We start from the raw sequence: 14,109 nt of genomic DNA on the forward strand, positions 1-14,109 counted from the left end.
TCCTTGGCCTGCTGGGTACGAGATGTTCAGGTAGTTGTAGGACGCAAACTCAACAGTATCACTGAAAGTGATGCTGTGGCTATTAACAATGATTTGGTCCACAGGAATCAAAGTACTCTTCCTGTTATTCATATGAAGTATACCGTCAGGTTGCCTCAGCTAATTCCAGCAGCTGTTTGTGCTTTTTTTCAGGATTATTTTACACAATTACCAAATAATATGGCTTGCTGTGCGGTTATATGGTTGAGACAGATCTGTGTCTGATTACATGTGCACACATGCGGAACACACGTTATTGGATCATCTTGGCATTGGCTAAAAGATATGTTCGTGAGATTTACTACAATGGCAATGGCTGGAGAATATGCCTCTCTCTGCTTGGATTTTATAACTAAAACTGCTGTTCTAATCTGAAAAATTATACTTTAGACGATGGCTCTTATTTGAGTGCGATCATCCCTCTGCTGAGGTTGCATAATTTCTTGAAGAACGATGATGGAGAGCAGATTATTCAGAAGCAGGGACGCAATTAACAGTTTTAAGGGGGATATGCAAGACAGAATTTTGGGCCCCCTTCTTTCAGAATGTTTTTTTTTTATATATACCTTTTATAAGAAATTTATAGCATAATATTTAAGGAATTAGATTTGATTATTATTGTGCTAATGCAAATATCATACACAAGTCTTGCTCAATATTTTAATATTTTGATTTTGATTTATATATGTTCTTCATTTTAATTTTAGGTAAAGTCTTGGTAATTTTAGTGTTTTTTTAGTAGTTTACTTTTTAGTAATTTTAGTTGTAGTTTCAGTTATTTTAGTACAGTGAAACTAAATTGAAATGAGAAATGTAACCTTTGCAACTTTCTGAGTTTTTTTTTTCTCATTTTCATTTCATTAAAGTTTAAATTAGGCTAGGACAGTGTTACAACTTCCTAATTTTGGTCTAGGGTTAGAAAAGGCAACATTGAGGTTGTGATCATTTTACGTGTGCTAGTGATGGTAATGACAGAACACTACACAAACTGCCAATAAACAGTTTATTCAAGAACAATGTGTGAGATGATAATAATAATAATAATAATAATAATAATAATAATAATAATAATTGAAACAATGAAAAAGTCAAAATAGCAAAAGGAAAATTATATACAATATTTACATAAGCCATAGAAGAAAAAAATAAATAAAAACCGGGGAAAAGGACAAAAGCAGCACCAAAGAAAAGAAAAGAACCGAAACAAAACCAATTTCAATTTCAATCAAGTCAATTTCAATATCTAACCAAACTAATGAAAGTCTTCAGCGTATTTCACGCCCTAACTTACCTATTGTCTCTAAACAAACAAAACATACAAAAGTGGTGCCCACTTCTAAACTGGTGTGTCTATACATTAAAGTCACTGGATGTTGCAACATGTATGTCAAGTGACATACTACCTGTTCAGTTCCCCCCCCACCCAAAAGAAAAACAAAACAAACAAACAAATGGCAACAGAAAATGAAATGACAACTCAAAGCTGTACAAAAGTAAGAATGTCATTAAACAGAGCAAAACTAACAAAAGGGCAAAAACAAACACAGTTTACAAAATTAACATTGATTTTTATCATATAGACCATTGGCAAAACTGATTTTGAGAGTGCCTTAAAGTAAATTTACACATGTGTTTTAAATATTTCAGCAGTTTATTGGAACAATTATAAAGTTCAACTATTAGTAAGGTCATGGTAGTCGGCATGCTTCTCATTTCCATGTTTAATTATAATAAACTATTTATAATAAAAACATTGTTGTTTCGACAGAAGCCCAGTGGACGGGGACAGCGTTGTGATGATGTGGGACATTCTAAAACATTTACCATGATTTCCACATAAAGCAAAACCCAGTAAACATCATAATAATAAACCATGTGCAAAGCAGATTAACTAGTTAATTGTTTTCTTGAATAGTGCGGTTTTCTGCACAAACCAATTTTTCTGAACTGGTGTTTACTAAGTTAGGTCTTTTAATGTCACTGTCTTTGTATGAACAAATATTTTTTTTTTTTACAAATAGCATGATTATATGACTAAAGTTATGGAACACAGGATGTATACTATACAAAAGAAGCTTTAAATTGGTATAAAATTCATAATGGGTTGTTTGTTCGATAATGTGTGTTAACTAGCTTTTAAGTTGACCTTTTTAAATTGGTATAAAATTCATAATGGGATAATGTGTGCAATGTTATTTGCAAGATATATACATGTTTAAGTTCATAAAAGTCTATCAGAAGATCGAGCAAGTTCTCCTCCCCCAGTTATGTCATGCTAACTAGCGTTTCCCTCCTGCAGCGTTGCTGGCAGACTTCCTGAATCATTGTAAGATGAATGTAAAACATGAACCCTTAATAACCGTGAATCAGTTTAATTGAATATATAACAGTTAAATAAAGAAATTATAACAAAAAATATCAGTGGGCCTATAATGCTGTAGCCATAAGTTACACTATCAAAACTAGTTAGTTAGTTTGCTGGCTGTTTGTTGCCAGTAAGTTAGTGTTGATTTTATGTTAGTTATTTATTTATTTTTTGAGTGTACTGTAGTACACATCAGATGATTTTACCCGACAGTTAACCAAACGGATCGTGCTCATCAGCATCGCAAAAATGATATATTCCACAGCTCTTGTATTGACATGGTTTCACTAGTTCTCTCAAGAATCTGAAGTAAACTCTGGTCCAAAGCCATCTCTTTAACTCTCTCTTTTTATCTAACTCTCATCTCTTTTCTTTTTACTCATTTTTCCTCCCTCAAGTGTCAGATTTCTCATTCTTTTCCTCCTGTTCTTCCTCCTTTTCCTCACTCTGCCTCCTCTGAGTGCCAGCTGGTCCAGCAACAACTCCTCCAACAGGTCCAGCAGCAGCAGCAGCAGCTCCAGCAACAACTCCTCCAACAGCAGCAGCAGCAGCTCCAGCAACAACTCCTCCAACAGCTCCAGCAGCAGCAGCAGCTCCAGCAACAACTCCTCCAACAGCTCCAGCAGCTCCAGCAACAACTCCTCCAACAGCTCCAGCAGTAGCAGCAGCAGCTCCAGCAACAACTCCTCCAACAGCTCCAGCAGCCAGAGTAATCGGATTAGTGATCACTCCAACAGCTGAAGCAACAGCAGCTCCAAGAGCAGAAAAATTCCAATACTTTGAATAATATGACTTTTTTTCAAGCTGACTCTTTTCTTTAGATCCTTCTGCTTCAGATTTCAGTTGAGACCCTAACCCTGACAGATTCACAGAAGAGCAAGTTAAAGCAGTCTCTTCATGCCTTTGGTTCACCCCCTGTTTTCTTTCTCTTTCCTCTCGTCTGAATCTCCAAGCATCTTCATACATCTGATTACTGTAGTGTCCTCCTCCATTCTGCTCTATCATTGTGTCAATCTTCTGCAGTAGATCATTCACCTGCTCTCTGTTATTCTGATCTTCATTGTTAAAGACGTGATATCTGCCTCCACACTCCTCCACTAGACGTCTTAAACCCCTGTTTTCCTGCATGAGTTCTTCTAAATCTTGTTTTTTTAGCAGATCTCCATGAGTGAAGAGAATGATGGAGTATTTTAACACTTCTTCACCAAACATCATCTCAATGATTTGAGGAATCTGCTGCTCCTGATCAGTGATCTTCATAATCACAGGAAACACAATGAGAAAAGCATGAGGTCCAGGACTGGAGAAATAAGCACTTCTCAATATCTCTGTCATGAATGCTTCAGGGTTCATTTTTGTGTCAAAAAATGGAGGAGTATCAACAATTGACACTTTCCTGCCTGAAACAGTGGTGTGAACTTCTGAACATTCACGGGTTACTGATCTCTTCCCCCCCTCAGATCTGAACTCTTTCTGTCCCAGTATTGTGTTTCCAGCTGCACTCTTCCCAACTCCAGTTTTACCCAGAAGAACAATCCGTCTGGACGAGAGACTATCAGCAGCAATATCACAGATGTTAACACTTTGCTGTGGATTTTTTGCCACTGTAAAGAAAACAAATCAGAGGATCACTTTTTTACCCCAAGATGTTCTTTACATACTGCACTAACTTTCTATAATACACTACAGTTTTTATAGATTATAGATACAGATAAATATCAATAAAATAAATATTAATTCTGTATCCAGATAAATGAGCTATTATCACTGTTGCTTAAACTCAAATAACACAAACTCAAAAAAAAAAAAAAAAAAGTAGTTAAAATAGACTTACAATTCTTCAAGTTGTTCTGGAAAACTTTAGATATCAGTGGTCTCACTTGGTCACAGTGTCCTTTTGTCTTGTTGTTGAACACGTGGAATCTGCCCTCATATTTCTGAACGAGTTTCTTCAAGCTTTCAGTCTCATTAATGAATTCATTCATTGTCAATTTTGCATCTTCCAGCTGATCTCCTCTGGTGAAGAGAATCCAGGTGTTTTTTAAATTATTTTTTCCCAAGATCTCTTCAGTCTTCTCCACAATTTCTTGATCCTCTTTAGTGAATATGCCAGCTTTGAAGACCAGCAGAAACACACAGAGACCTGATTCACATTTCTGCAGAACTTCTTCATACATCTGAAGCTCCTTCTTACTCTCTGCACCGGAAAATCCAGGTGTGTCATAAACAGTGACTGGTAATCCACAAACACGGCCAGTTTCAGCTGTAACATCTTCAGTTACTGGTTTGTAACTTGTCCTTGATTTGAATGCTTTGTGTCCCAGTATTGTGTTTCCTGATGCACTTTTCCCAGCTCCAGTTCTTCCCAGCAAGACCAAATTTAAACACAGATTTGCCATAATGTTTGTTTGCTCTCTTTTTATTCCATAGCCTATGAATAAAAATGAACATGGTATAAGAAGGAAAAAAATAATAATGTAACAGATGAAACAATTTACCATGGAAACTAATAATATCAAATTTCACACACATTTACTAATGTGGTTTATTTGACACACACAGATACTAATATTAAAACACTGCTAATCCCTGTGCTTATTAATAAGAATACAGAATAAAACAACAGAATAAAGTTGCATGTATAGTATTATGGCAGAAAATAACTATAGTTCTGAAGACAAATCATCATCACTCTAGTGAAAATGTAAGCCTTTAAATGTCACCGTCCAACCTGTGGGACATTTGTCAATATATACGTAAAACAATAATATCTTAGTCTAAACCTAAAGTAATATTGACACCCTACATATAATATGAAAGCTTACCGATAGTAGTTTTCATATTTTAACGAAATAGGAACATTTGCAACAATGTTTTCAGACTCATAAGGAATGCTCAGACCTTTTGTGTTTGTTAGGGGTTGAATTCGAATCAAATACTGCCATTCTGCCCATACTACTCCTGAATAGGATGTCAAGTTTCATAAATTGTATGAACATTAAGGACATTGTAACAGAAGTGGAAATGGAAATGGAAGAGTCCTTGTTTGAATATATATATATATATAAATGTATCACACTTTTCTGTCAAATTGACTTACTCTCAGGCTGATCAGCAGCTGATGTTTTGGCCACTGTAAAACAGAAGAAGAACAGGAGAACAGTGAACATCATGATTTGTACTACATTAAAAATTAATGTATAACATTAGAATATTTAAAATGATTCAGAAGCTATTTAATCTGAGTACAAAACTTGCAACATCTTTCAAGAAACAGATGAAGACACAAGTATTCCCTGGATTGAACAAATTCATAAGGCATTTTTATCACTTCTGCTTTCTGCACTACTCTAGCACACTCATTTACTATACACAATCCTCAACTCACATACTACAACACAAGACATACACATCTTTCTCTTTAACAATGTGATTTTACACTCCTTGTGAGAAAAAACAAACAAACACTGAACTGCTCATCTTTGTTGTGTTGAACGGCATACCAGATCAGAGTGTAGGCCTGTCAGTGAACTTTCATCAAGACAGTAAAAGATCTTTCACACTTTTCTGTTGAACTTACTGTTGGGCTGATCACCATCAAAACTATTTCTGCGCCCTACAAAATACAAAAAAAAAAGACTTTTTGTTACTGAATCCAGTGAACATTAGATATCAGAAAACAAAAGTTACGATGTTTCAGTGATGAAAAAAAATGTCATGACAGAAAATAACACAAATATCCCAAATTATGTGTTGCATTTATTTAATACTGCTTATTTTTGGTCTTAGTTCACCTAAAAATTAAAATTATCCCATGATTTACTCACCCTCAAGCCATCATAGTGTATATGACTTTCTTCTTTTTGATGAACACAATATTACATAGCTATATTTAAAAATATCCTGGCTCTTCCAAGCGAGATTTTGAATCCACCCCAAAAAATTGTATCCATCCACCATAAAAGTAATCCATATGACACCAGGGGGTTAATAAAGGCCTTCTGAAGCGAAGGTTGTTGTAAAAACAAAACAAAACAAAGAAAAAAAAAATATTTTAAACTTTATAAATTTAAATACCTAGCTTCCGACAGGACCATATGCATGATGACATATGGCAAAAGCTATGTATGAAGTAAGACGTAGTGTAAGCGTTTAGAGGCTTCTCACAGTTCTAAACGCTTATGCTACATTATGTAAGTTACGCTTTTGCCGTACATCCTTATGCATATAACTGTCTGTTGTGTTGGCTTCAATTATAAAGCTTGGAAGAGGATATTTTAAAATATATCTCCAATTGTGTTTATCTGAAAGAGTTCATCTAAAAGAAGATTCACCTGGCTTGAGGGTAAGTAAATCATGTGATAATTTTCTGGAGTAATGATGTTGACAATTCAGCTTTGATCACAGGAATAAATTATATTTTAAAGTATATTAAAATAGAAAAAACATTATTTTAGATTATAATAATATTTATAATTTTTCTGCATTTTTGAACAAATAAATGGAGAATTTATGACCATAAGAGACTTCTTTCAAAAACAATAAAAATAGTAATGTCTCCAAACTTTTGACTGGTAGCCCTACTGTTACAAACAACAGTCTTTTTTATATTATTCTGAATTTTAATATGATAAACTAATACCACCACACACAAATATAGACAGAAGAAAGCTATGGCCTGTAGGGTTTGTGTCGAGCCATTCATTAACCTGGTTGTTTGATGAGATATAGACCTAGATGAAATGTCCGAGTTAAGAATCCATACTGATGAACAATTCTGTTGCGTGGAACTGAGAAAGAACTGTTGATCTTCACTATTAATCTCTGCGCTGTCCAGTGCGTCGCGCAGCTCCAGCAGAAATTTTCAGAGTTGGTCAGCTAAATAAAGTGTGCCAAATACATAGGTTAGGAGGAGTAGGGGAGAGCGGGGCTGGATGGGTCAAGGGTTGTTTGGCACGCAGTTAAATCCCCGTACACTAGAGGGCGCTGCCACAAAACTCTAACATTAAAATGACTGCCCTCTTGACCAGACCACACCCATTTACTGAAATCATTCAACTGTCACTAACTATTGAGGTGAGGACAACTTTTCTATTTTAGAGTTTCAAAACAAAAAAAAGTTCTCCCCACTAAATATATTGTAGAACTGTGATAGATAGGGATATATAAAATGTAAGGATTTCAGTTTATAGAGATAGGAATCATCTATATTTTGACAGGAAATTTACAAGTTTCTGATGAGCTATGCTATGTGGCTAACATCATGTCAGTAAAAAGGTGTGGATGGGGTTGGTTGACACACTGATTTGGGGGTTGGTTGGCACAAGTGCACAACATGAATTAATGATGAATTTTAAAAGAAATAGGAATCATTCGAGAACATTAAATATATCTGTTGATTAGTTGAGATCATAACCATTCAGTTGTTACTGGTTAGACTATTTTCACATATAGCATGACTGAGAAATATGACAGAGAGTGAAAAGTGTGCCAACCAACCCCGCTCTCCCCTAGTTGTGAGAGCAGATGCCACGTAAATTAATATTTAAAGGTGCTACAGAGGATGTTTTGTTTTATACATTTTTGCAATATTACTTGAAAATGTCTTTACTAACTGATAAAAGACTATTTATTAGGTGCACTGAAAGGAATATACATCATCTGTGCACGAGGTAGGGCCTTAAAAACATCAGCCAATCGTTTACGCGATCATCGCGTAAACGATTGGTCCTCTGGCTTGTCAATCACTGCCATTACGTTCCTTGTGAGAGACGTGCGCGCTTCAGTAACTTTCCACACTCCACAGGCGCCGCATGCAATGTTTTTGTCAGGAGTAACAACTGCAGATTATGAGTTACCTGCGGGGAGTCCGACATAATGAATCCACTAACACGACACAGTGAATGCCGGTGGTAAACAAACACTCGTGTTTCAATACTCGTGCACGAGTTTTGAGAGGCGTTCCCTCAAAATTAGCTGTGAAGGAGGGGGGTTGTTCTTACGCATGCGCTCATTTCAAAACTTCACTAACAGTCTTTGGATTCTCAGTCGTCGAAAACATCCTCTGTAGCACCTTTAATACAATAATTTAGTATTTCACAGCACGCGAATGAATACAGAAGAAAGCTCTGCAGGCTCTGCCCTGGCACGGGTTGTGTCGAACTATTTATTAGTCTGGCTGTTTGATGAGAACTAGATTAAATGTAGTTGCAATAAACTCTGTAATAATCCGTACAAATGTATCGGATATATAGGCTACTGTTGCGCAGAGCTGAGTTAAGAACTGATGGCGCGGCTTGATCTTTGGTTGACCAATCAGCGGAAAGGGGCGTTTTATTTCAAGCCATTTTGGTTTTATTGTTTTCCATTTGGCAGATTAGAACAAAGTGTGATTTAAAAAAAATAAAAATATGAAAAAACGATTCGAGATTTGTTTATTTAGGGTCGAATGTGTGATAAATGAATGCTTTCTTCGTTTTTCCGTTTAGAAGACAAAAACGAAAAAACAAATGATCCAAAGGTAGGCCTACACGGACCCAAAACACATCCACTTGCACATATTTGACAATAGGAATATCAGATATTTAATGCTATAGTTAACAAATTTGTGAATATTTTAAATAAAAAAGGAAAAACTAAATAAAAGCATATCATCAGTCATACAGCGCTGCGGTGTGTCAGCCTAACATGCAATCACCATGAGTCCATGCGTCACCATGGAAACAATAAAGCGATACGTTCTAAATAGAGTACCCCAGGGATGACGTGTTTTTGTAGGCAAAACCCGGAAGCGAGTTAGCATTTTAGAACTTCCGGTTCAAACGCTGTAAAGTCTATGGGTTTTTTGAATGAGTTTTTGCTAAATCGCCTGAAATAAGGTCTGTGGTGAACAAAGCCTCTAAATACTTTCCCGTTTTGATCTATGACATAAAACACACCAGTTATAACCCACTTGTGATTTTTTAAACTTTTACTGTGTCTTAAAATCGGCGGTTGCTAACATTGCTAAAAGGGACTACTTCCTTTGGCGGGGACTTTAGACGTCATCATGACAAACGGGACATTTGGACAGCCTTTCTCATGAAAAAGTGGATAAGTATTCATACACAGCGCAGATCATAATCAGTGAGCATGTTTTTTAAAAAAAGTTGTTTTCTAAATACAGTGTGAGAAGTTTGGTGGTGATGATGTTGATCCGAGACCATGGTGTGCTGCAGTCCGTTTGTAGCTTACTGTTAGCCTTTTATATCTGACAACTTTATTTAGGCTTCAAAATCTATAAATGTTGTGTTAACTTGTAAAGATTATCTTGATAGACAAAACGTGTAAGTGTCATAACCCTTTGTTAAACACAGAGCTTATTTTCTGCGATTTTCCAAAAGTCTAGGGGAAAAATGAATGGGCTTTCAGTCGAGGGAACCCATGCGCTGCTAACTTCCGGTTTGGCCTACAAAAACACGTCATCCCTGGGGTACTCTATAACGGTCGCCTTAATAAACTCACGCTGGGGGGTCACACAGAATATTTTAAACTTGTAGCCTAACGTGTGAAAGGGTTAAGTATAGGGAAAAGTCCAGATTTAAAGCTGCTTGACTCATTTTTCTTCACAGAAATTCGTTTTGTTGCTAATCAACCAAATATAATTTAAAATCTTTGCAATGGCTTTTAAGAGACCTTCTATAAAACATTAAAATGAAATAACTGACAACGAAGTAGAAGTAACTTTGAAGGGAAGCTCAAAAGAGCATGTCCTTTTCAGACATTTAAGTAAACAGCTTTCCTCAATGAAATCGAAAGTAAACAGAATGAAGATTCTGGAGAAAACGCACGCTTATCTGTGCTTAGTTTACATTTATTTCGATCAAAATGTAGTTCTGAATTCTTCTTAAAGGCAGACAATTACCTGCTGTCTGTCTTGTGGCACTTGCCGAGGCCATGATTTAGATTTATCCACGCCGTTCGCGCGGACAACGGCGGAATTCTCTCCGGAACAGCGGAATCTGCGAAAAAAAACAAAACACATATGCTATATAAGAATCATTTTTGCCTTGTGCAATAGCCTACAGATGATTCAGCGCAGCTGTGCCAAATGATTTTATGATTTTATGTCGTGAGCTAAGGCCATGGGATTTGACCCCCTTTTTTGCACATAATATAGACTACATGGTTACATTACATGTTTGTTTTCATAGCCTTTTTTTGTGACAATGTTGGCCAGGATGTGAAATAACATTATTTAATCAATTACAGATTTTTTAAATTCAAATAGAAAAATGTACAAAATCCTGAGATCGCCATTCGATGCTTTTTTTTTTTTTTTTTTTTACTGTGCTGTGCTGTGTTGTTAACATGGTGGGTTGCCCACAGTAAACTCATGTTGGCCCCACAGTGAAAAACTTCTTCGCTGTATGTTAGAATGTTCAGTGTACAAAGTTACCGTAGCTTATGCGGAAGTCTGAATGTGCGAATATAAAACCAAATTTACCTAAGTTGCTAACGGCTGCGTAATGTTAGGCTATCGCGTACGGACGCGTTAAAAACAAATAGGCTGATCAAGTCATTAATAGGAATTGCATTCTTATATAGGACACAGCTCGCCTTACCGTTTGTTCTGTCTCGGTTGTTGGTCCAAACAGGATTGCTTGTATTTGAAGCTGATTATGCTCAGGTTGTGACAGCAGCACACTGGCGCTGCAAAATGGTTTTCAGTGGCTTCATCAAAATGGCGTCTGTACTTTCACTTTCGATTGGCCCGCCCCACTTCTGAACTCCACGGGCACGTTCAAGCTCAAACCGGTGCACAACGTTTTGCTACGTTTTCCAGGTTGAACGACATGTTTCCTGGAAACGGTCTGCAACGGGTTTGAGATACGTTTTCTCTTGTTTGGTGGGTGTGTCAGAAATGTCAGCCCAATCAGTGGCAAGATATATAAACCGCTCGGTATTAAAGAGACAGCTCGCACAATGGGTATTAACATAAAAATACTATACTTATATATTTTGCTATTGTATTGTGATGTAACACTTTAATAAACTTTTCTATAATCAGAGGAGAATGGTTGGTAAATATTACAATATCATATAGCACAACAACACCCAGCAAACATGCTTCTTTGGGGCCTGTGTGGGGCCATTGTGGGCAGCCCACTGTGGGCCCAGATACCGGCGTGAAATGCGGGGCACGTGTGGGACCCACACTATGGGCCCAGTGCGGGGCCCTAGTGGGACAGCCCAAAGTGTGGGCTGACTGTGGGCTGGCCCACACTATGCAGAGTGGGCCCCTGTTGGGGCCAGAAGTGGGCCCACAGCAAGCCCCTTAGGGGCCCGTGTGGGGCCATTGCGGGCAGCCCACTGTGGGCCCAGATACCGGCGTGAAATGCGGGGCACATGTGGGTCCCGCACTATGGGACCCAGGTGGGGCGCCAGTGGGACAGCCCAAAGTGTGGGCTGACTGGGCTGGCCCACACTAAGCAGAGCAAAACTAACCATTTGTGGGCCCACAGCAAGCCCCCACTGTGGGCAAAGTGTGGGTATACTGTGGGTACACTGGGAAAAGAGTGGGCATACTGTGAACAATGCACAGATGTGTAAGAACATACCTTTGGCTTTAACAAACAACAAGATTAGTTTGGTTCTACTTTGCATTTGCCACAACACACACAAAAGAAGTTCACTTGTTGAAAGAATACATTGAAAGTCATATGTTTCAAATAATTTCATTTATTCACATTTATGTAAAAAAAAAAAAAAAAAAAAAAAAAAAAATATATATATATATATATATATATATATATATATATATATATATATACATACATACACACACAATACATTACCATTCAAAAGTTCAGTAATATTTTTAAAATGCTTTGGAAAAAAGTTCTTTTCTGCTCATCAATGCTGCATTTATTTGATTAAAAAAAAAACATTAAAAAGAGTAATATTCTGAAATAATATTAACTTAAAATAACTGCAGGGCTCGACATTAATGCTTGTCCAGGACAAGTGGATTTTTTGAAGGGGAAAGTGAAAGAGAATTGTACTTGCCCGACTGGACAAGCAGCCTGATAAAAATGCCAATAACAAAAAATAACTAGGGAATCACCAAAAACATGAGAATTGTTCTGGATTCATTTAGTGTAAAAGGTGACTGATAGTAAAAAATTATATAATATATAATGTACTGACGGTAACAAGGTTGTGCTGTTGAGACTCGCACAGCCTCTCGAGGAAAAATCGCAACAAATGTGCCCAGCTCACTCAAAGAAACTCAGTTTTAGGGTTAGTTCACCCCCAAATTAAAATTCTGTCATTAATTACTCACCCTCATGTCGTTCCACACCCGTAAGACCTTCGTTTATCTTCGGAACACAAGTTAAGATATTTTTGATAAAATCCAATGGCTCATGAGGCCTGCACTAAGAGCAAGTTAACTTAGACTTTCAAATGCCCAGAAAGGTAACTGTTTCCTAAAACATTTTTAAAACAGTTCATGTGACTACAATTGTTCAACCTTAATGTTATGAAGTGACAAGAATACTTTTTGTGCATTAAAAGGACTAAATAACGAGCATGTATCATACGATCCCAAACTGCCAAAGTCACATGATTTCAGTAAACAAGGCTTCATTGCATCATAAGTGTTTCAAGATTTCAATGGTACAAGTGTCTTTGGCAGTTTGATACCCGCTCTGTCTGAACGACTGATTCGAAACAAAAGATGCATAAAGCTTCAAAGCTTCATGAAGCAGTGTTTAGTTCAGTGACGAGTGCTAGATATTGTTGTATAAAGTCGTTATATTGTTTTTTTTGGCACACAAGTATTCTCTTCACTTCATAACATTAAGGTTGAACAATTGTAGTCACATGAACTGTTTTAAATATGTTTTTAGTAACAGTTACCTTTCTGGCTCCTCACGAGCCATTGGAGTTTATCAAAAATATCTTGTGTTCTGAAGATGAATGAAGGTCTTACGTGTGTGGAACGACATGAGGGTGAGTAATGAACAGAATTTTCATTTTTGGGTGAACTAACATGACCAAGAGTGCTGAATTCCATCACAATTGAAAATGTGACACTGATTTCATGTCATTGTTTGAATTAATGACTCAATGACTCACTCATTAAGACAGTTACCTGCCGCCACCTACTGGCAGTTTAGTTTCATGTTTAAAAGTATCAATCTTTCTGACATTTTTTATTATCTAATCTCACAACATTTTTAAATGCAGTTGTAATTTTTCAGTGTAAATTATTTAATTTGACTAGTAACAGTGTCTTATTACAATTATTTAATTTATTGATCAGATTTAAGAATTTAAAATGAAAGATGAAGCATTTATTTAATAATGGGGAAAATGCCCTTTATAAAGGTAAAAATATCATAAATATGCAGATTTATACATGTCACAGCCGGCCTTAACACTGATGCTGCAGAATAAATTGTATTTACAACAAAGTTTGTGAATGACCGATTTACTCGTCACAGGAAAAGGCTTAATGTCGAGCCCTGAACTGTTTTAATATATTTTACAAAGAAAAATTTTCCTGTGATGTTAAAACTTAATATTCAGCAGCCTGCATCTAGTTGTCAGTGTCACATGATCATTCAGAAATCATTCATTTGTGGATGGAGATGTGATCAATCCCCTCGGGTACCAGTAGATCTTTGCCTGATCTCCAGTCTTCTGGTTCTTCTGCTCCT

At 36.7% G+C, this 14,109-nt stretch overlaps 1 protein-coding gene across 2 annotated transcripts; it reads right to left on the reverse strand.

The window, feature by feature from the left end:
- Positions 1-2,524: 2,524 nt before the first annotated feature.
- On the reverse strand, positions 2,525-11,159 carry LOC125272056 (GTPase IMAP family member 8-like). Of its 2 annotated transcripts, XM_048196619.1 has the most exons (7): positions 11,008-11,159; positions 10,308-10,404; positions 7,114-7,282; positions 5,985-6,020; positions 5,505-5,537; positions 4,239-4,835; positions 2,525-4,008 (listed from the first exon to the last, which is right to left on the reverse strand). In XM_048196619.1, coding segments are annotated over exons 4-7 (1,842 nt in total). In that variant the 5' UTR covers positions 5,986-6,020; positions 7,114-7,282; positions 10,308-10,404; positions 11,008-11,159; the 3' UTR covers positions 2,525-2,797. The 2 variants fall into 2 exon arrangements, with proteins under 2 accessions (XP_048052576.1, XP_048052575.1); XM_048196618.1 differs by lacking the exon at positions 7,114-7,282.
- Positions 11,160-14,109: the final 2,950 nt, after the last annotated feature.

The sequence above is a fragment of the Megalobrama amblycephala genome, linkage group LG7 (assembly GCF_018812025.1).
Source record: "Megalobrama amblycephala isolate DHTTF-2021 linkage group LG7, ASM1881202v1, whole genome shotgun sequence".
Classification (NCBI taxonomy): domain Eukaryota; kingdom Metazoa; phylum Chordata; class Actinopteri; order Cypriniformes; family Xenocyprididae; genus Megalobrama; species Megalobrama amblycephala.